Below are 23,952 nucleotides of genomic sequence, written 5' to 3'. Positions count from 1 at the left end.
TGTTTAGTAACAAATGGAGTAGGTTACACTGCATCTTTTATTTTTTGGGCTTATGAGAGAAATTACACTTGTGTATAGTTTTCCATACATGAAAGTTTCTTCATTAAAATCAAACAGTTTTTATCTATTCCAAGATCATAGGCAAGTTTGTGATGTCACTTAACCTCAAAAATAGCTGAATTATAAGTTTATTGTTAATGTGCAAGAGTAAATAAAAGATCTATCGTTTATCAATAGCTATAGTCCAACCAAAATGGATTATATATTCAGGTCTAGTTTCTGAAAAAATGTCTTTGACATGACCATATTATGTAGTGTCTTAATCTACTCCATTTCCTCCTTTCAAAGAGATGATTCATTTATGCCCTTGCTTCTTTTATGTCAGCAGGAAATCATAGGATTATAAGAAGCAGTTATCTAAAGCACATACAATGAACCAGAGAGACACTTCTTTTATGAATGACCAAACAGGCTGTGCTCAGTAAAAACAACTTGGATGTGCTTCAAAATGCCAATGGCATGAAGTAATTTATTTTAAGTAATCTAAAACTAAGTACCACCTTAGTGCCCACTTACTTCTTTCATTCTGTTGGCTCTCTCTTCTAACTTGATTTCAAGACTTGTTCTGCCCTTGTTAGACTTCTGTTCATCCCATTCCTTTTTCCTCTGGACCTCTCTCCTGTCCCTCATCACTTTATCTAGCTCTGGTTTTTTCAAGACATCTTTACCTCTGTGTAGAGTACAACATTAAACATCTTCACTCGGTGTAAAGCAAAACATTTTACCTTTTTACCTAGTTTAAAGCATAACATTAAATATTTATGTCTCTAGTGCAGAGTAGTATATTAAACAATAATATACCTGTGCACAGTTTAACATTAAATGTTCTTAGTTTTCTAGTCTGATTTATTGACTGCTGACAAAAATGTAAGTAAAGTTTAAGAAAAGAATTATTTTTTTTATTTTTAAGCTTGTTAACAAAAAAAAAATTTTAAAAAATTAATGAACTGGCTCTCATAAATAAAAATGAAACTAATTTTCTTAAGCAGCAGAGAGCTTAATTTGTTCACTTTACAGTCTCATTCTCTACATCCATTAACTAAACTACTCACTAACATTTTATCCTTTTCAATTTAGGACTAAGAGGCATACCCCTCAATTTCTTAAAATGCAGTAATTTGTGATTGTATCAAGGATAAAATCTTGCTAAGCAATTAGGAAAAAATATAGCATAAAAAAAATGCAGCTAGCTGTGCTGATGTAAAACTAAAATAAAATTAGCAAATAGTAATGCATACCAGCCAGTTAAACTCATATTTATTTACAAAATATTTATTATTTTAGCTCAATGTGGTAGATCAGTTCAAATTAATGTGACTACAATTTTTAAAAAATGCATACCCCTTTTAAAAAAAAGGCTAAGCCATTTCGTTTGTGTGGAGGTGGGGGGTATTAATGCACATGAAAAAAAAAGCATAAAATAAAAACTTTCAAAAAAGTAATCTCTTAATGAAACAAAACAATATTATTGAAATGTTGGCTTACATTTTATAGTTCATCAAGAGTTCTCTGTGGAGAGCTTGCCGCTCCCTGGATTCTAGACATGGATTAACCAAAGGTTTAGGCTTAATTAATGGTGCATCAGCTGGAGACAGCCCATCAGCTGTTGGTGCAATGCCATTGCTGTGTTGAGCACTGTAAGCCTCAGCCACTGCTGCACTCAGCTCCTCTGCTGAGCATGGTGGAGGAGGTGGGGGGAAATCAGCTGCAGCATCTGGAGGATGGAATGTCTTGCCTTCTTCATCATCATTATCATCATTCAGATAATCTGGGTCAGGCTCTGGGAAACAGGTGTACAGGTCCTCTGTGGAGACATTTTAGCTGTATTTAATTTTACATCTTATAATACACTTGCAAAATGCACAAGATCTAAACATACTTTAAATAATTTATAAAACTAAATTCAACTTTTTTTTTATGACAACAAGCAAAGTAAAAAAAAAAAAAAAAAGGCTCTTTAAAAATGACTTTTTATAATTTTCCAAAAAATTTGAATGGCTAATTTAATCAGATTTTTCATTAAAAAATATACTGTATTAAGTAGGTCATTAAATTAACATCGTTTCACCAGTTGCAATAACTTTATGTCTTGAGCTAAGCTAACTACTATACACTGCAGGCCTAAGTGTGCATATTTGAAAATATATTTGAAAACAAGCTGCCCATAGATGCATTTTTCTAACAGTTGAGACAAAATATTAATTAGAAATACCAATTAGGTTAAACAACTAAAATAGGAAAAAAATAGTAGAGAAATGTAACACAGTGCAATAAAAAGTTGGAGGTGAAGTGCACATTAACAAAACAAAAATCACTCAAGAGAGGAGAGCAAGATAGCAGTAAAAGAGCAAAAGAGAGCTGCAATAAAATAAATTGCTTAATGTCAACAAAGTAACGTGTATTTAAGAAATATTATTTACAAATCTACAAGCGAAGAGACATAAGTAGTGAATACAAGTAAGACAAAGATAGTATAAAGATAGTATAATAATAATATATACCAAAGAAAAAAAGAACAGAAATAAAAGATAAATGAAAGGTTGTAACAAAGCTTGTCATGGTATTGTCAATTTTACCAAGTGTCTGTCACATTTCATAGTCAAAGGCTATTACATAATTCTACTTCAAACTCAATTTAGGCATGCCTTTTACAATTTTAAGGATGGTAAAAGCTGGATATTAGGAATGGGTCCACATCCTTAGCTCATTGTCAACAGTGGTTAATGATATTGTAAGTAAAACTATAGACTCAAAATATTACAAGCTAATTGTTTAATTTTTAAACCTTCCCAGAAATAAACATACAATATGAAGGTAACAAATATCAGAAAATAAGGCTGCCAATTAAATTAACTTGAGTTAGATGAATTATTATGTTTCTTGTTAAAACACAAAACTTCTAATTAGACCTATGTTAACTTTTCTATTGAACAGTGAAGAAAAAAATGTTTTAAAATGCATACTTTACAATGTGAAGACACCATACTACTATTACTATTATTTGCCTATCTGATGAAGGTAATCTTCTAATTCAAGATTAATTTATGAAATACAAAATGAAATAAGTTTCCAAAGTCATTATAGGCATCAACAGAAAATATTTACTATAAAAATGAGAATGAAGGCAAAATACTTGTGTTAGAGATCTAGAGCACTCGCTGTTTTTGTGGTCATTACATCTTTATTTTGATATTTAATTATGAAACTAGCACAATGTATAATGTGCTTGTCCATTTTCCAAAGATTCTAACCCAGTTTCCTTCCATTTAGCTATCTTTTTATGTAAGAAAAACAAATTTCAAATTTGTCAGGTTGTTGTTTTTTCCTATGTTACCAGGATGACTTTACCTCTTCCTAGGATTAAGACTATATTTTTTGATTGGCTAAGTCTATGCTAATGAGCCCGGCAATATTTATTTCATTTTTGAAGCTGATTTATTTGATTCATAAGCCAAGTTGTTTGATTCCATACAAAAAAAAAATTAATAGGGTGTTTGAATTAAATTACGATTTTCTTACCAAAATTTATTTCAAACAGCCAGTTTTGGACATCAATGTTAATGATCTTATGTTTTATTTGTTTTTTGTTGTTTTTTTAATAGAGGATAAATGGGCGGTAATAGTTTAGATGCCCGATACCTTTACTGACCACCATGTTGTTTTTAAGCATATTTATCTACTTATATATATTATACTTTCAATAACTTTTTTTAAAGAGATTTTTGTTCTTATGCTGTCAACTTATGAATTTTTAAGTGTATTTACTGAAATGAAGGTCTAAAAAAAATGTTAATAATAAATTGATGAAGTTGTTTCTTCTTTTTTTCAATAACTTTTTTAAAGAGAGTTTTTTTGTTCTTATGTTATCATTTTAAATGAATTTTAATATTAGATCTAATAGCTGCTAGAAAGAAAGACAAAACAGCAACAGAAAAAAGTTGGCAAGTAATTCAAGGGAGATAGTTTACTATTAAAACCAAAATGGCATATTTCCAATGACAATATATATGGTAATAAGAAATAAAACTTTAAAATATATATTTTAAAAACTATTTATCTCCGAGGAAATCAAATTACATATTTGTAATCTGCATTTTTTTCTGCATATTTTTAAAATATAAGGGAAACCTGATTAGCGTTTCTAGTCCCGTAAACTAATACCATCTAGATTTATAGAGAGAGAATATAGGAGGATTCAGCTATCTAGGTAAGAATGGCTATCCTAACCTGTACTATACTACAAAAGATCATCTGTATTAGAAATTTATTAAATTAATAAACAAAAAGCACAAACATTCAACACACATCTAATCAAGCAAACATAAAATAAGTCTAAAAGTCTGTGTAGAAGTCACTATCCCAGTGACCTAATTTTGGTAGAATAAGTGTGTTCATATTTTTATTTTTTGTGTTCGTATTTATGCAAATTTGAAAACATCATAATGATTTCATGTGAGGGGCTTTGCCTGGGGATCTTAAAATTTAGTTAATGGTTAATAGAATTAAAATCTGAGTTCATTGATGCCTAAATATAGAGACTTTCTGAAATAAATTTGTCTGAATTAAATGAAAACACATGGCCTCTCTGACCTTAAATATAATAACAAATATAGGTTAGGGGTACAAATATAAAGTAGTCATCCCTATTCTCCTTAAACTAAAGAAGATTTTGATACTTCATTTTCTTTTCTATGTCGAACCATTGTCAAATAATGCTTGAACCATTGTCAAATAATGCGCTGTCAAAGTCAAACTTTGAAATTTTGGCCTATAGGTGTCTGAATAGCATAAACTACTCTAGATGTTATGTTAGATCTAGTTAAGAATTCAAAAATGTATTTACTATTAATTTGCACATCAGCTATTTAGAATCTAGTACAGTTTAAAGCCATCTCTATTAGTATTACTATACTAAATTATACTATTATAGTCTAATACACGTTCAAAGGCATCCATTAGTCTAGTACAAGTTCAAAGACATCTATTAAAGTCTAGAACAAGTTTTAAGACAGCTATTATTGTCCAGTACAAGTTCAAACTGGCTACAAGCAATTAAGTGGTTAAATGTGGTTAAGCAATATTTGCTGATCTAAATACAAAGTAGAAAACCCTGCTATGCTGAAAACTACAACTAGATTCTATGTTCCAAACAAACACAGATCTACCTATTGTTCGGATGTTGCTAATGACATTTTTAAAATTGTTAACAAATTGAAAAGACTTTCGTCTGTTTTCTCGAAGCTCGCCGCTCTCGTCTGCTTCTGTGTCGTCATAATCAGGCTGCGGTGTTTCTGCCACACCTGTTTCAGGACTGGCGGGGCTTTGAGGAGTGCCGAATGCTGGGAACATTGGTTTGAAACAAAAAAATAATCTTCAAACGTGATCTAGGATTGGTCATTACCTTACTGATCAATGACTAGATTTTAATACCATATCAATTTCTGGAGATCAGAATGTAATTTGCCTACTAGGTAGCGAAACCACACATTTTATGCATAGAGTCAAATATGAATAAGAACTCACCCTGGAAAGTAGGCGGGTGTCTAATCATAGTGTGCAGTAACAACTAACCGAAGTAAACAGTGGACAGGACATTAATTTCAAGTAGGTCGCACAGTGGAAAAACTAAGACATTCATGTCGCCCTTTGACCTGTGGCCTTTCGGTGAAACCGCTACAGGGCTAACAGCCAGACCCACTAATGAAGCCTGTCCTTCTCAACCCCCCCCCTCCCCCCGATAAGTTATTTAGCCTCCGGTAACAGTGAGCCAAAGCAGCTCGACTGGTCAGTGATAGGCCCTACTATCAGGAAATAAAAACAACTCCTGTCAGCGGTGAAGGTCAGGAGTAAAGCGGTCAGTGAAAACAGGGGAAAGATTTGGTGGTCATTTTCCTACTCTGTCCCTCTTTCATTAAAAAAAAAGATCGAGGAGTGGGGAAAAAAACAGTGATTTTTTTATAGGCCGCCTAACACATAAACATCTGCTGGGTTTGGGCGGAAGCAAATCTTTTTATGGTTTCTGCAAACCGGAGAACGATATTTCAAGACTCACAAATGTAAGCTAAATCTACATAGAGGCGAAAAAAAAAAAACACAATCTTTATAGCCAAACATCATAGTAATGTGCGCTAGAGCGTGACCTCCGTGACGCGATTCGGTGTTAGAAGCAGGACAAAACTTGCTGTGACATTTCATTCAACATTAGATCCACATAAACACAGAAATACCTAGACAGAAAATATGTGTCCACGATTAAATGGGAGAAGAAAGCTGAACTAATTATTTAATTCGTTATTATATTAGCCCGTGTTTTCACACGTTTATTGTGCGATGACTAACACATGTATGGCCGGACAACAGTGTTTCTGACACTTACTAGGGCGCTCCCCTAAATACATTTTTTAAAATCCGTTAGCGCCCTCTCCCCCCCCCTCTTATTTTGAGCTAAGGAAACGTTCGGATATTGCGTAAACCCCCCCCCCCTCTTTTTTTTCCTCCCCTAATAACAGATCATAACACAACTCAATTTCACCCCCCCCCCCCCCGGGTAGAGTAACATAAGATTTCGAAGATTACAATGACTTATTCATTAATTAGTATTTTCCCAAATTAGCTTACATTTTTCATCATAGCATCGATAGAAATTATGGGCAAAGCATCGACTCCTATATCAGCGCTCCTATGACGTATTCAGTTGTTGTTCTATTACTGTACATATAACTCGTGATATAGCCCTTCCGCGAAAAGTCAAGGGACCACTGTAACTGTTAATAATAATAATTTATCTTATAAAGTGCTGCTAACAAACATATTGTGGGCTCATGATGCTGCGATAACATAAACATATTGTAGGTTCATGATGCTGTGATAACATAACAAACATATTGTAGGCTCATGATGCTGTGATAACATAACAAACATATTGTAGGCTCATGATGCTGTGATAACATAACAAACATATTGTAGGCTCATGATGCTGTGATAACATAAACATATTGTAGGCTTATGATGCTGTGATAACATAACAAACATATTGTAGGCTCATGATGCTGTGATAACATAACAAACATATTGTAGGCTCATGATGCTGTGATAACATAACAAACATAAACAAAAGCGTTAAAATGACAAACTAATCTAAAAAAAAGTTTTGCTATTTCATTTGAATATTTTCTTTTGGTTTTGTTACGTAATATATCTTAACACACCCCTCCCCCCCCCCTTGTAACAAATCAAACTTGTATACCCCCCCCCCTCGAGCCTTTAGTCGTGACATAATCTCCTAATGTTCCCCCAGGCGTTTTCTCACATTCTGAGCTTCGGAAATGTATCCTGTTCATTTCTCTTCAATTCAAAATATAGGTTATCAGTTTAAATACGGTTAAATTAAGTAGGGATGGGTTGTAAGCACGCCCCCCCCCACCACACAGCCAGGGGCAAACCCTCCGTTGCCCTACAACGTTTAAAGATCTAATGGGTCGGAATACCGGGCGACCGGGCGTGGCCGGTGGGTTAAGTACTACAGATTATACATTTCATCAGTAAATCCAAAAGTGTGTCACTAGAAAGATATCTGGGTTGTTACTTTTTAGCAAGAGGTGCACTTCACAGAAGCAGTTCGTGCAACAGGAAGTCGCCATCGGAAGATGTGAACTCTCCTCCAAACGAGGCATGCTAAATTAGGGGATTTTCAAGAATACATTATGCACACATGCACACATTTATACTTCAGATATATGGAGGGGAGGGGGATAAAGAGGAAGACGGGGGTTAGGAGTATTTTATCACTTTGATGCAGCGTTTGAAGAGATTTGTTGCATATAGTACACTGTTAACGCCATAAAGTTATGTATAGTGGGCTATACAATTGCATATTAATACATTTTAAAAGCATATTTAGAATGAAAGCGGTCGTTGAGTTATTAAGATACACATATTCAATAAAAAAATAATGTTACTCTTGCTACAATAAGATTTAAGAAGCTTTTATTAGTGTCCTGAAGTAATGGAAGAATTGTAAGTCTTCAGAAAATTATAAACTATGTGAATAACATGTATAAACAAGACGTCCGATCCCCTGTCAGTAAGGGTAGTTGCCTTTGACTTACTGGCTCATATCTGTCCCAATGTAAAATAATGTAGATATGGTATATAAACAACTGAGTTGGTTAAAGACTTTTTAACTTTTAAAAATTCATAAAAGAGTTTAGTTGTTTCGCTTGAAACAAAATCAATAATATACTTAAATAGATCTGAATTACTTTTTTTTTTTTTTTTTGGAAAGACGATCAACGTAGAATTCATAGGCTTGGGGAAAAAATCTTGGAATTTTGATTTCAGTTTTCTGGCGTTGGCCATGTCAGAGTTATCCCGTAGTAAGTAAAGTAACCTTTTCAGACCTTGAGATCTACCGGTACAAGGCAGACGATGTAAAGGTCATTATTTCTATGACCTAAGGTTCCCAAATTCAAAAACCTAAGTCTTCACCGGGATTTGAAACGGTGCGGCGAGTATCCCGTACCTAGCTCATTATTCCTCTGTCACCACCGACTTTATAGTAACTAGACAAAATAAAGTAATTCACTTCCTCGGTGTAATGTAATGGAAGCAACGTCTAATTTCGCCGATATTACTGAACTGAATATGGCCAAAATCCACACACACCCACACACACATATATATATATGCAAAGTTGTCATTGCCGGAAGTGGTAATGGATGTAAGCACTCCAATACCTAAAAAAATGCTTCCTATTGGCATGCGTCTCAAATAGCCTCTGACAACCAGTCCAACTCCTGGCCTTCACGTGTGGCTCAGACATTGAGTCCGGCGTAACTGTTCTCACTAACAGGAAAAGGGGAAAAGGCGAGTAACTGGCGCCTTAACCAGTGAGCTTAGGGCAGGAGGGGCTCGTTAGCCATGGCTGGCTACCCACCTAGGAGAAGGAAAACTCTGAACTCAAACCTCTGTTGCCTTGCAGCTTTACCCAATCATGCGAAAGGCTTAGGGAGTCAACCCTGAGTAAAAATCAGGAGCTGGCGATCCTAAGACAGTTTGCAGCACCCAGTGCTACACTCTGGCAGAACCTGCGACGCCGCTGGCCCCAAACTGTATCGGCACTGCCGTTCCTTTGGATACATCAGGTGCGTGGAGAGGGGGGAACTGTTGTGTGGGCGACATCGTTCCGACCACAGCTAATGTCCAGGCATTCATCTCATTTCCATGAGATGATCCATAGTCGCTTCGCGACTATAGGAGGCAATAGAAATATATATATATAACACGAAAATACACACAAAGCTCATTATTCCTCTGTCACCACTGACTTGATTGTAACAAGACAAAAGAAATTTATTCTCTTCCTCGGTGTAACGTAATGGATGCAAGTACATTCAATTCAAAGTGCATTCAAAATGGAACATAACTGATAGTGATACTGAACAAAATATTCAACTTCAGCTAACTTTGCCAACCCCTAAGCATTTATCTAATGTTTGTATAAAAGTTTGAAAACTATTGAACTTGTGTTTGCTTTACTTGTTAGGAAAAAAAAATTTCCCAAAAGTCTGGCTTTTACTTTGCTGATATCAACACATAATTGTATAATCAACAGAACTTGGAGCGACTGACGAAGAAAGAGTTTTTTAAAGTCTTACATAATTACGGAGCTTACACTAACAGCTTTCAAGGGAGGCTACCAATGGGTCCCCCAGTCGATGGAAAGTAATCTCCCCATTTCCGAAATCGGCGTTAGATTATTCTGAATCCGATATCTTCCCAGGCCAGCTATTCTGAGAGCCCTATCACGGCGTAGACATCACGGATCTTTGTTAGCCAACCAAATAGAGACGACCGCGTCCTGTCTGATACTCTGTTTGTAACATTGAGACACCATGAACTTTTGACCTCCAGAGCGATATGCAATCAAAGTCAAACTCTTAAGTGTGAAGGCACAAATACGCCACATAAAACAATATAAACAATGTCAGGATCTATCTTCCCTCGAGAACCTTAGAGGGTAGGGGAGAGCAGTGTTATATCAAGACACAATATCAACACTAAACATTGCATGACTTAAGTGGCTTATCAAGAGATATATCTCAAGAAGACCCGGAACAATAAGTCTTTGCAAGTGGATTAAATGTTAGACAAGACAGTCCAATGTGAGTTCTCCTCGGAGTTTATTTGTTTCGCCATATTTTCTTCCCACTCTTCTCTCGATAACCTTAGTGCTGCTATTTTAAATGTCCTGTTTATCAATAATAAAAAACCACTAGAAAATTCTGAAATTGTGTAAAATTCCCAAAGCTATTTATTTTACTGTAATGTCTTCTTTATAGACACTAAGGGAAACAATTCATATCAGAGATATATCATGTCGAGAACCAGATTGCTTACAAGATAACTGGATTTTCTCATTTCCTGCCCTCGATAGAGATGATTTCCTCGTTCCGTCTGAACAACGCAACATAATGTTGTTGTTCCAGCCAGTCAATCAATAACAGAGACACATGCTGACATTGTCTTGCCATAGACTACAGGATACCGTGTCGTGTGAGTAGGTCAGCAAGACGACACAACTGACAGGGCAATAGGAGATAGAACAAAGAGGAAAGGGGAAAAAGTGAAATTGTAAAATTGGTCACAAGAAAATCATAACATCATAGCCTGATTGTTCATTAGAGAAAGGATGGTCACTAGAAAATCATAAAATTATAGTATAATTGCTCATTAAGAATGGATGGTCGCAAGAAAGCCATACCACAATACAGCAAATCCACGGAAGAATAGATTGTCAAAAGAAAACATCATAGCATAGCTGTTCATTGCATGCATCAATCTCAGCACAACAGACAACTTGATCAACTTCAACTTTAAAATGTTATAAAGTCATCCAATAATCGGATAGAAATAGAGCTGGCACAATTTACAGAGAAGGAGGGGAACAAATCGTACAAAAAAAAACGCGATTGTGGTTCCTTGTTCTATTCTCTATGTTTAAAAAACTAACATTGAATGTGTTCAATTTTAAATAAGTTTCTTATCTTTTGAAATCGATATTTTCCCAGTCTCCACAAAGTGGTGTTTAAATCTAGTCTCTTATTTATCTAAACACACTCTTGAGAGACACAAATGTCAAAGGTTTCAAAAGCTAACAACTTTAAAAAAAAATTAAATATATAATAGCTCAGTCTGAAAGTGTTCTACACAAACTCTGGTAATACTTCCCTGAATTGGGTCAAACAGTGTCTATTTCAATGCAAAAGAGACGGCTTTCAGTTGACTGTGTAGCACTTATAATAAGGACTTCCACGACAACTAGGACATTTAAAATACAAACAAAAAATAGGGCAATGACCAACAACGACCAAAAAACACGAAACATTAGTTCAAAAAGTCATAAGTTCAACAATGATAGAGTAATTCATTCAGCTGAAGTATTGGAGATAAGGAAATAGGGTTTTCAAATTTTATCAAACTAAAACTTTTGAATTTCAATACAATTTAATTTTGTTTCAAACAATTAGAGATACCCTTATCAATCAACTCACACAAACGTTGAACTAGAGTAAGCAGAAACAAGGACGGACACTCGTGGGTTTTGTTACATTTACTGACAACAGGTTCACGACGGACAGATAAAGGGGAGAGCACACTGGCAAATCAACAATCAACAGGTGCGTCAAACATGGCGGCCAAGACTCGGAGGAGCCCGGCGGCTGCAGGATCGCCAGTGACCTGACAACAAGCTGGGGGCTCCCGTTATCTTACTTTTGTCCCAGCGCATCACACGACAGTGGAGCTCGTGTGGCTAACCGAAGGACACACAACAGTCTTCTTTCTGGTGGAAGTGAACATTGTCTCTGTTTCAGAGTTTGTCGTGAACGAAAGTTAAGTCAAGCAATGGGAGGGGGGGGGGAAGGTTGCATTTTTGGTACGGAGGTTCAGAAAGAAAAATAGCTGGGGACGTTTACGTGGGGAGGCCAGGGTGAGACAACTAAGATGTGGCGGACCGTTGAGCATCTGTGTTTAATCACTGCCTAATGTGAAACACATAAAACAAGTAATCAGGGATAGATTTAACAGGGGCCTCCACAATAAAGGGGCTCCCACAATGAAGAAAAAAAGCAATATTTCAACGGGTCTGTAACTTTACTTTTTTTTTTAATTTATTATTTTTTTCGCATTTTTATCAACAATACTTTAAATCTTACACTTCTCAACAATGTCGTGATTAAAAAAGTGGCCGCTTCTAGTGTGCTCGTAATATACAACAGTAACTCCGGATTTACAACATTACGTCAACTCTAGATATTTTTTGTTACTAAAATATGCATATTAAATAATTTTATTTTTTTAACGAAGGAAAATTAAATTTAAATTACAAGTAGGCTACTCTATTTCCTTTATTATATGACATGCTTTTAGATATTAGTATTTTTTGTTATTTATAAGTGGCTTTTTACAAAAGCTTCCGAAAAACTGTAGGGTCCTCCACATCATTAAATCCGGCCCTGCACGCCCTTATATAATAAAACATCCTGTTGGACCAATACTTCTATCTCATAACCCTAATTTGTCTTTGTCTTCCGTGTCGAAAGATTTCGGATTATCAGTGCCCAACCATTATAGGTTGTCCTCTAGGCTCTCTGCTGCTTCATTACAGTGGGTTGAGGTTTCGATAAGCTGGACCGCACCGCGTCATATGTCCCGCCCACAGAAGTTACGGTGAATGACTTTTGGGTGTGTGTGTTAAAAAAGGGGGGGATGAAATAAACATAATAACGAATAAAATGAGTCAAAATAGTTCAAAGGCTTAAGACAAAAGTTTATATAATCAGCGACACGCAAATATTTAAAAAAAAAAAACATTTTAAAATGCAAAATCTAAACACCTATCAAACATCTATAGAGATGAAGTATTCTTTGGCTGGGTAGGGAAGGGAAGTAAATGTGAAATAAGCCATGCACAAGTTGAACATTGCAATGCATTCTTACCTTCTGCTCTCATGTCTTGGATTGTGGCTCCTCGCGGCATGGTCGTCCGGCTCTCACCTCAAGAGTTAAGGCACTTCCGGTTTACTTAGCTCCCTCTGGAGTAGTCTGTTTTGTCTAAAGCACGCGCGCACACATACACAAATCAGACGCCCAGTGATCAGGCTCTAAACTGGTCACATGGTTCAGTGGGAACCAGAAACTGTTTTTCTTTTCTCTCCTCGGGAGTTCCCGCTTCAAATAATCCACATCAAGATCTTCATCAACAGAAAGTTTTTAAATTCCCAGAAATAGTTCGACGTAACGTCTTCCACTTGTTTAGCTTCGATGTATGTGTATCACTTCAGTAATCTGACTGGGTTTATATATCAGTAATCTGTCTGATTGGTGAGCCCCGTCATATCATCTGTGAAGTATACATTTCCTCATCAATGCATAAACAGAACTCAAAATGATATACACACAATGTAACACAATTCTTACGTTGACATCAAGCTCGGCTGAGTACGACGCGTACACGGGAGTGTGTGTTTAAGGGCGATGGCGAGTGTAAAGTGCACTTAACCGGGCTTGATATAGCGGGTCTCACTAATGTCCCGGCAGCCACAGCCTTCAATGTCAAATTTCACGTAAGTCTTACGTTAGAGTAGGGCATTTCCGAAACTATTCTTTGACAGTTCTACTAAACAATACTTACAATAAGAGATATGTACCATGTTCTATGCAAATACGAACGACCAACTCAAGGAAGTGAAATGTTCTTGGAAAAGTTGAACAATATTCCGTGAGTTTATGATGTTCAGAATAATTCATAATCGATGACAATACATGAATCAAAAAAAAATGTATAGTGTTAATTAATTAATTGTGTTTTATGTAGAAAATGGAAGCTTAATCTTGCAGTATTGAGAGATATTGCGGTGGTTTTGCGGTTCTTCCCCTTAATTTTTTTTTTTTTTTTTTTTTTTGGTTTTGTTATAAAGTATTATATATATATATATATATATATTGCTTGTTGAAGATGAACTTTCTGAATAACTTAATTCTCATTGGACCGGTGTTATTCTAGTTTCGGAACTCCATACTTCATTTAAGCTTAACTCTAGACCTGAGCACTCAATTAGGTGTGAAATGCTAGGTTCTTGTTTTTAAATAAAATGTCTACTAGTGTTTTCAGTAAAAGTAAAAAATTTAAGTTTTAGTGGAGAAAAAAAAAAGAGTTCTATCACTAGATCAGTATGCTCACCCCCCCCCCCCCCCCCAAAAAAAAAATATTTCGAGGGAATATATTTCAGTCTAACATTTCAGATCAGAATTTAAAATTACAAGTGTAAGTGAGAAAATCCGCAAACAGGTTCACGGCAAAGTTTGATGAGCGTTTGCGAAACATTCTTAGACTAGACGGGATGATAGTTATCAATATGTTATTAGACGCAGTCTAGACAGGACGAAGCTATCAATATGTTATTAGAACGCAGTCTAGACATGGCGATATTCACCAATCCTTTTTTAAACACAGACTATATGTGATGATATTCGTCAATACGTTCTTTGACACTCGTTGAAATAGCAATATTCATCTTCATTGCCTGAACAGTGGCAGAAATAAACGAGGCAATGATCTATAACAATCAGATGGACTAGCCTGTTTGAACATCGGACGGCTATCAGGAAAATAATCACCATAGGAACCGCAACACGTCATCTCTCCACAAGAATCAATTCAATTAGTTTTCCATTTTTTAACAGATCAAGATCTTTTCAAAGGGAATCACTCTCTCTATCTCTAAAAAAACACACAGCGACATCTTAAGTCAATGACTGAAATGTCAAGTGTGACAACTTCCTAGAGTCACTGAGTATAAAAGCCAACCAACTATTGTCACCATTATTAGACAGCCATAGAATATATCCCGAGGCGTTGAAAATGAAACAACAAAAATGAAGTTACATCTACAGTTCAAACTGAAATAATAACACAGCACAGATGAATTAAAAATACACACTGTTTAATATTCAACACGCTAGCAGATTTCTAGATATTACAGTACAGCAATATCTTCAGGCCATGGTATACATTCAATCGAGCAAGATCTATGCCACAGAAGGTTGGTCTAATAAAAATGAGATAAGTAGAAACAAAATTAAACTAGAAAAACATTTTTAAAATAACAACGTATATGAAATGTAGTTGTATCTATTCGTTTGGATCAGTCATGTCATTTAAGTCATTGTTTGTTTCAAACTTACTAATTCAGCTTATATCACCACCGAAGTCAAGTACAATTTCTTTCCCTTGTTCGAAGTACCAAAAACAAAATTACCAATACTTATTTAACTAATTTGCTGTTGTTGTGGGTTTTTTTTAATTGACTCTTGTGTTTTTGGGTAAAAGTAACAATTTTGCTAAATTTCAGATTGATTCGAGATTGGGTGTCGGAGAAATAACGCCTAAACACTTTTTACCAGACACACAGAGTGAGTTGATAGAAGCTTTGTAATAACTTCAAAGAATTAAAATTCCCCTCATAATTTTTTGTTTAACAATAGAGATCTATCCTATGTTTGTGTGTGTTTGTGTGTGTGTGTTTAATGGTGCATAAATATCCATAAAGATGAACAACTGTTTCAGTCAACGTTTAAAAACATTTAGTCGTACACTGCTACATACGATGGTCTGGATTTCGATTCCATGTAAAGACTAACATTTTCATTGCAGATTTAGGCTTTCATAGCTCAACTAGCATTAATAGGTACCCGAAATAAGTAAGGGAAAGAATAACGGCTGGCCGCTGTTTCAACTTATCACAAGACACTCAGAACAGCTTTACATCATCATTTAACTAGACCTCTCTGTATCAAAGGAAAACTTTATGTTACAATAATATAATAATAATAATAAGGCTAGTCTTCGAGTCCGAAGAATAATGAGGAATGCAGTATATTAACCAGGATTTTTTTCTCACGGGAAAAGGGGGGGGGTGAGGTTGGGTAAAAATATGATCCATTTTTTTAAAATCTAAAATTCATTAGTTATTAAGAACCAAATAATCACTCTATTGAGTTGTATATAGGAGTGTTACGTGCGCATGTTAGTGTAAATGTGGAACGGTGCGAATGCGTGTTGAAAGGAGAGAACCAAAATGGAGGAATAGAAACTAAATGGTGGTATTAGTGTTCATGAAGATTAAATGAATTATAATCTATGACGTTGACGTTTTGTGTTGTATTATTAAGAGAGTCTCTTCACATAACAAAACATAACAAGGAGTAAAAGTATTTTCTTATGTTATTCTGGATGTAAAAGATACCAACAGGTCTCTTCAGGACGTAGAACAATGTATGGAAGCGAAACAAGTCATGAGAGAGGAGCATGTTAAAAACGTGTCAACCAGAAACACTTGATCTGTTCGCCGACTACTGCCAACACCTGGACCAGTCAGAATGTCCAAGAGCAAACGGGATTGTTGAAATGCTCTCAGCCATTCTCCAAGTGTTGCCCCGCACACCGCCACCAGGGCGTCCTTACTTCATTGCCTCCAAAGAGAACGGGGCAAGGGCGGGGGGTTTAGGGTATTCGGGGGCCCAGATAATCACTCGACAAACAAACCTGTACATCCGCAGCTCTCGTGTTAGCGTACAGCTGGAAGAGAAGAGCCTATATAAACCTACACCTTGCACTTAGTGATGTAAGTGTTTGAACAGACCCGCAGCAAACTGAACCAGCAAAGTTACAAACAGGAGAGAAAATCTTCTAACACACAATACCTGGGTCAACAAAACGTGAGGTAATTTTGCCCTTTGACCAAACACAAAATTATAAGAATCTGTTTGAAGGAGAAATTGCAATTCCTCCTTCAGAACGTGCTATGTACTAAGTTTAACATTTCAGGAATGATTTTAAAAAAATGCATTTTTAAAATAGATAATAATATCTTAAAATAAAATCAAATATAAACTAATAAAAAAATACTTCGTTCAAACCGGGTATCGAACCCGTCAGAAGCGTGAAAGTGTGTATTTACCAATTCAGCAACCGGAACTTCAAACTTTTGCGATTATTCATTCATTGATATTATCATTATATGGACATCTAGATCTAGTTATTATTATTAAATCCCTATAGCTTTTTTATAAAGCGCTACTTTCATGCTTGTAGCATGCTCAGAGCGCTATGGTCCAATCATATCCACGGACCAGTGTGTGTGTGAGGGGGGGGGGGGAGTTAGGACAACAACATCAGCGGTTTGAGCTTTGCACGTGTTTTTGCAGCTAAAGAAACGAGTTCTCTAAACGTTATTTTACCCACGACAGCGTGTAATACAAACTTCTTACACAATTCAATGGGAGATGTAGATTTTCAAACAGGACAAGGAAGTTATAACATCGCTCAAGTACCGTTTTATTACACGATGTAGCGAGTATGTGAAGTCAAAACAGCTTCCAAACACAAACAAAATAAATAAAATAATATATACATTGATCAATCAGCGTTTATTTCCTAAATAGTTCGTCCCGAGCACCAGGCTTACAATAACGAGCTCTTTGCCCTGTGTGTTTTGTTGCAACCTTGATGTCTCCCCCCCCCCCCCCCCCCCCGAAGGACAAGAAAACTGTAGTCACGACTATTAGATTAAAACAAAAGCAAGCATGAAGGATCAGGGTTACTCCATCACCCACCAGCACCACCGCTTGAGAAAACACATGGCTCTGAGATCAATACACTACATCTGAGTGGTGAACTGCGCTAAAAGATTGGTGTCAGCAGGAGTCGTTCTGGGTGCATTTGTGTTGACGACTAATCAGCTCTTTTGGTTTATTTTGACCTCTTAATTGAAACGTGAATGATCGTAAAATTGAATTAAAGAATGCCTCAGTGCTGATATGAAGGCGGAAGTAATGGTGGACCAGGGGGGTCCTATCGGCGATGGCCTTCACGCGAGTCTCACTAAACAAAATTTGACAAGGCTAGAGTAAATGTTTGAAGTGCAAGGTCCCTGAAATGAGCTCTGGGGTCAGGACCCAGTAACTTTGAGTTGTTCGGCGTAAAGCTCCAATAGTGACAGAAGATACATTCCTCTCAGCTAAAGGAGCTGGGGACACTGGAACAAGACGGCCACCATTGTTTCCTGACTTCCAGCATTGGAGGAAAAAGTACTTGATAATTGATTAAGTCAAGTAATACAGGAATCTCATTTCCGTGGAATACTTTCACAATATATTCCAGACCGCCCATGAACAAAATATATCATTGTTTTTTTTTAAAAAAAACGTTAATGTCATTTGCTTACATTAATTAAACAATAAAATGTAGAACCAGAGAAAAAGAAGAGGAAGAGTAAAGGACAATTAATGCGACATAAGTAACTTTTACAACAATTTAATTTACAAGAAATGTACACGTTAAGGTCTCGTGGTTAAAATAAATAATATATTTACAGCACACTGAGTTAGATAAGATACTCATAATACTGTAATTACGCGTCAAGGTCTTTTTGTTTGCATAAACATGTGGTTTACAATTAATTAGCTTCTAGCCATAACGCCAATACGAGATATTGCTCATAACAGACATCAGAATTTCCATACGAGTACAACAGATTTCTAACTATTTCTGAGGAGTTGGGTATATAAACAAGGGCTCGTTCAGTTTTCAAATAAGTTTATAGTGTCTACTTTTGTGAATCTACTAGTGAAATTAAATTATATTATATATTTGTAGTGTGTGTTCAATATTATCGTGATTCCGAGTTGTTTTATTTCGTAAAGAGGATTTCTGTTTTGTTTCCGGCAATACATCACAGTTTGGGTGATCAGAAAATGTTCTGAAATACACAGCATCGTATTTCCAACCCTACAATCTCACCCGTCTCAAAAAGAGGGAGATTGGGAGAGATTTCGAACAAAAATATGTCAAGGACGCTATAATTTAATAATGAACAACCACTGCTGCCAACTCAATGAAAAACAAAATAGCTGGAGCTACTATAGAAAGAGGTTAGAAATTTGTTCTACAGTGCCAGAAAGTGCAAAACAAAAAAATAATACTCATGATATTGATGATATGATAATAATGATGCCTTAAAAAAAACACATAGCTTATCAGCACTTTCTATAATTCCTGTATTAGCTATCCACCATAGATGGTTCACCATAGAAGCAAATCTCCAATAATAAAGTGAATCCTCTCTGAAATAACACAGAAAAAAAAATCTGGACCGTGGAATAGTATTGCTTTATCTGAGTCAGACATCTTCGTTAATGATACTTATTGATAGAACACAATGTAGTCATAATTGCTCAAAGCTGGAAGAAAAAAACATGTCACGATATAACCACTGAACCATGTCGATAACTACATCATAATAGATCTAACAGCGTTGAGAAAATGTGTAGCTTTACGGAAAGGTTAACTTAGAAGTTAGTGTGCAGCTTGTAAGATATTGTCTAATGTCTGGACAGATTCTGATAGTGATTTGTTCTGAAAACTAGATATCACCAGGGAAAATTGTTTAGAAACTTCACGCAACTAGCATGTATTTGTGTATTCCAATGTAATAGTAAATCTTCTGATAGATTCATATCGACTTTTTCTTTTTACAATGATCCCGAAAAGGTCTGGTTTCAGTTGTATTTGTCCTGGAGCAATGTATTCCAATCTAGTATTTTCAGTTGTATTTGTCCTGGAGGAATGTATTCCGATCTAGTATTTTCAGTTGTATTTGTGTCTGGTTTTCTTGCGTTATTCAACAAATATCTTCCGTTATCCAGCAGCTTGTCATTAGATTGCCGGACCCTTGTAAAAATATTCTTTAACAAGTAAATAATGACAAGTTCATAGTAAAGTTGATTTCTCAAGTAATAAAAAAAAAACAACTGTTGCAGTAACTACAAGGCACCGCTTGTTATTGTTGTGAACCTTTACGTTACTTTACCACACACAAAAAATTAGGCTTAAAATACTTAAAAACAAAAATTAAAAAAAAAAGTGTATGCAGTGGAATGAACCGCACAATTACTGCAACACCTCTTAATGCTGCAGATTTGTCTTCCTGACTGATTCATATGTTGTCCTGGACAATGAATAATTATGCAAAGTTTCAACTTGATCCAAGAATAGTAAGTGGGAGAAATAACGTGTACAAGATTTGTACTAGAACTAGATAGACAAGAGCTGTTTTTTTTTAAGCACAAAGTATGATAGCTTCGCCTTTAGTATTTCAGTTCAAGACCTTTATTAGCACAATGTCACTTCTACATCGAAGAGCTTGAACCAAAAAATCTGTAAGTGCCCCGCACAAAATTAATCCTCCCTAAATAGCATGTCAATGTTCAGATGTGAAATGTCCGCAGTGTAATCCATAGAAATCATACACTTGTAATCCATAGAAATCATACGCTATCTTATTAGATAATTTCGGTATAAATTTATGGTATCTGGTATGTGATACTGATTACAAACAAAACAACTAAAGAAATATACTACATTCAAAATTATTTTGCTAAGTCATCGTATCTGAATTCCGTACAGAAAACCATAAAAAATATTTTTAATGTTAAAACAATATATGCAAGTCTTTGCAGTTTAACCAAAATAACACTGTAAAAAAATGTTTCAGAATCAAAACTTATGGAGTGTACGGGAAGTTGATCTACCATCGATTTTCAATTTTAGGTCACTCAATAATCAATAAGCCAATAGACGTTGAGATCGACTCCAACAAAATATTATTATTTAGCTTCACTTAGCCAGGTACCTGGCATTCAATGTTCTATGCAGGCCTACTCGAGAAACAAAGCTTCCATTCGTCTAAATGAAGAATCTAGATTGTGAAAAATTGAAGGGTTAAAAGCTGAGTTGTTTACACATTAGAACAAAAACACAATTGTATTCTCCTAACAGCGTAAAACTTTAGGAAGCATAACACAGAAACCAGAGGACGGACAAGGATGCCAATTTCTTTTCCAATACGGTCAAATGCCTTCAAACATTGGCCAAAAAAAAAAAAAGAGTTCTGTTTGCTTGGCGTGCTGGAGAATTAATTACTGTCATTTCCGGTTTGAATCTGAGAGAATCAGCGTATCCCTTTCTCGTATACCAACAGCAGATGTAGCATAAGCTGTAGGGGTGTTTCTTTCATGGACAGGCGTTAATGAAACAGTGATAGATCAGTTTTTTTTTAGTTGTTCTTTCTTTGTCTCTTTCTCTCACTCTGAATTCTCTATTTCTCCTCTAGAAAATGGAACATATTGCTACATCATATGTTCTCTCTCTCTCTCTCTGTCAAATGTTACAAAATGAAATACATTACTACGTCAGATATTACCCCTCCCCTTTTTCTCTCAGTCTAAAATAACGGAATCACACATTTTAAAGCTACGCTTGTTAAGGCGATGTATAGTTACATAGTTAATTTGGGTATACTAGTCATAATTTCATCGACTACTGCAATGACTTCATATAAACGACACGAGAAAGAAAAAAAACGATTCCCATAGCAACAGCCTGCTTCCATGTTTAACCTTAAAGTGAAATCGATTAATTTAAGTAAGCTTAATAGATTTTATTGCGATAAGTTAATCGATTTTACATTAAGGTTAAACTTTTTATTTAATCTACTTTGAATATGTACAAGTGAAGGGATGCCAACACAACATAATGTTAGTCACTGCAGGGAGCCAGATCTTAATAAACACACACACTCTGACACCTATTCTACATGTGTGTATAGAAACTGAGACAATGCTAGTCACATAATTGCAAGTGACAACAACGTTCCCTGGAGAAGCAGCAAACCTTACAATAAGACAAAACTAGACAGGTAACATAATGCACTTCATGAGTCATTCTGGTCGCAGCACAAACTAGTCAATTTTTAACGAGGGGCTTCGACTTGTCCCTCTGACCCATCTCCTCCCCACCCCACACACACAAACTAACCACATCGTAGACATTACATCTACGTCAGCTGATTGTCATAACATTACCTTGGTGGTATAAATAATGGTAAGGCGCCGCCATCGCCAAACTATTGAGATGAACGATTCTTCTCATGTTTAAGGTGAAATATGTATCCATATTACTGATAAAGGAATCGATACGTAGTCGTCATTGTATTATCGACTGGATTTTAACGTTTAAAATCTTAAAATCTTTCCTGTTTTTGGTTGAAGGAAATCCTATCAGCAGTAGTTCACATATCGACTCTGTTATTCCCAACATTCCCAGAATACTATTTCCATGTCATCTGCATACAACAGATTGTCCTTGGAGGTGTTTCAAGCATTTTGGCATAAAAACATGTATATGAGTTCCTGCAATGATCGATTACACACACACACACACAAGTAGATAAAAAAAATCCACATTGTTTTTAAAGCTCGGAATTACAAAAGTGTAAGGAGTGCTATATTTAACCCCCTCCCCGGACCCCACAAACAAAGAGAAAAAAAAAAGTTTTTGGACATGATCTTTAGCCCAGATGTTTCCACCTTCTCTGCTGCACAAGATTGAAGGGAAATTAAAATAATTTTCGTCCAGATTCATAAATGATACAATGGCAAGTCAGAATGTACAGAGATATAGACTATACGAAATTAGGTACATTCGTAGTTGGAAATTGCTGTCGTTGTTTTGCTTTAGTTTCGGCACTTTTATAAAACTGCTCATATTAAAGCCGTAAACAGATCATCTAGGCGACCGTAAAATAATGTGTAAAAGATAATTGTGTATGTTGTATTGTATATATTTTGCTCTGATGCGTGATTCAGACTTCTGACATTTTCAGTTTGTGTATGCCAGTGGTGAGTCCTAAATGTCAACAGCTTCTAGATCTAAATGACAGAGTGAATGTGTTCGTGCAGAAAAAGAGAATGGAGTCAATTAATAGCATTGAGAGAAGGACTGACATAGACCGCAATGGCTTGGTGGTATTAACGGCCAGCATCGAGTTTGAAGTGGCCAAGTGTATGACCGGCGACAAGATAAGCGGTGGTGGGCAGGTCACGCCGAATATAAGCAGTGAGACTGCGGCTAGACTAATGACTTGGTGATCTGTATCAAAAAGGGGGGTAGGGGAGGCGCTTTTAAACACTTAGACACACTGGGAAAGTGAAACATTATCAAATAAAATAATAGAACAAATAAAGTATGTAGGCCTATAGTTTCTCTTCAGGCAGCAGGAGAACTAAAGAAATATATTTAGACACGTCATTGGCATAAAATATATGAATAAAGCTAACTAGCCTGTGTTTTTTTTTTTGTGGGTTTTTTTTTTTTGGAAAGGAGAAAACAAAATACAGATGTAGCCTACTGCATTGTGATTCTAAATGTTTGTCCAGCAGCGAATGTTGCCCCCAGAAATTTCGAATTTCCACATTGATTATGAAATAAGATGAGATTGACACAGCCACTCTTGAGCTCAGGACACTCGACACTTCAGGACAATGATAGAAATTGGAAGCCAGATTCAAAGCCAAAACCTAAACGTATACTTTCGACTAAATTACAACGTGCATTACATCTAATTGTATCACGTAATTGAGTACTGACAAAGAAAAGTGTTAAGTGTTTTGATATAGTCCTTAACTTACTTAAACTTTAAATTTAGATCCTCCCGCGCATTTCGGCATATTGGCGTTTAATGTGACTGACTGTATAAGCTTATGTCAAAATTTTGTTACGAATTCTTTCTAACTAGAAAAGTAGTTGTTGTGTGCTAAAAAAAATTCAGAAATAAACTGAAAATGTTGCTTCATTTAAATAAATCAATAGAAATGAGACTTTCAAAAATGTGTTTCCCAATGGAGTACATTCTGCACTTAACATGTTGCTAAGAGCAGGAAAAACAACCAACGAAGAAGAAAGTGATAGGTCTAATTCAATCATGCTCCAAG

At 35.8% G+C, this 23,952-nt stretch overlaps 1 protein-coding gene across 5 annotated transcripts in view; it reads right to left on the bottom strand.

Annotated features, from left to right (window-relative positions):
• The window catches only part of LOC106052374 (protein FAM107B-like), a 54,278-nt gene that overhangs the window by 4,024 nt on the left and 26,302 nt on the right, over positions 1 to 23,952 (bottom strand). For 4 of the 5 annotated variants that reach the window (XM_056027472.1, XM_056027475.1, XM_056027473.1 and 1 more), the window contains 4 exons: positions 13,060 to 13,462; positions 5,226 to 5,399; positions 1,546 to 1,864; positions 577 to 730 (listed from right to left, as the gene is read on the bottom strand). In XM_056027472.1, the coding sequence (XP_055883447.1) occupies positions 577 to 730; positions 1,546 to 1,864; positions 5,226 to 5,399; positions 13,060 to 13,099 (687 nt within the window). In that variant the 5' untranslated portion in view covers positions 13,100 to 13,462. The remainder of the gene's footprint in view (positions 1 to 576; positions 731 to 1,545; positions 1,865 to 5,225; positions 5,400 to 13,059; positions 13,463 to 23,952) is intronic. The other variant, XM_056027476.1, reaches the window with a different exon arrangement.

Source organism: Biomphalaria glabrata, chromosome 4 (assembly GCF_947242115.1).
Source record: "Biomphalaria glabrata chromosome 4, xgBioGlab47.1, whole genome shotgun sequence".
Lineage (NCBI taxonomy): Eukaryota > Metazoa > Mollusca > Gastropoda > Planorbidae > Biomphalaria > Biomphalaria glabrata.
Note: the sequence above shows the minus strand (reverse complement) of the source record. Positions and strands in the feature narration are given on the sequence as shown.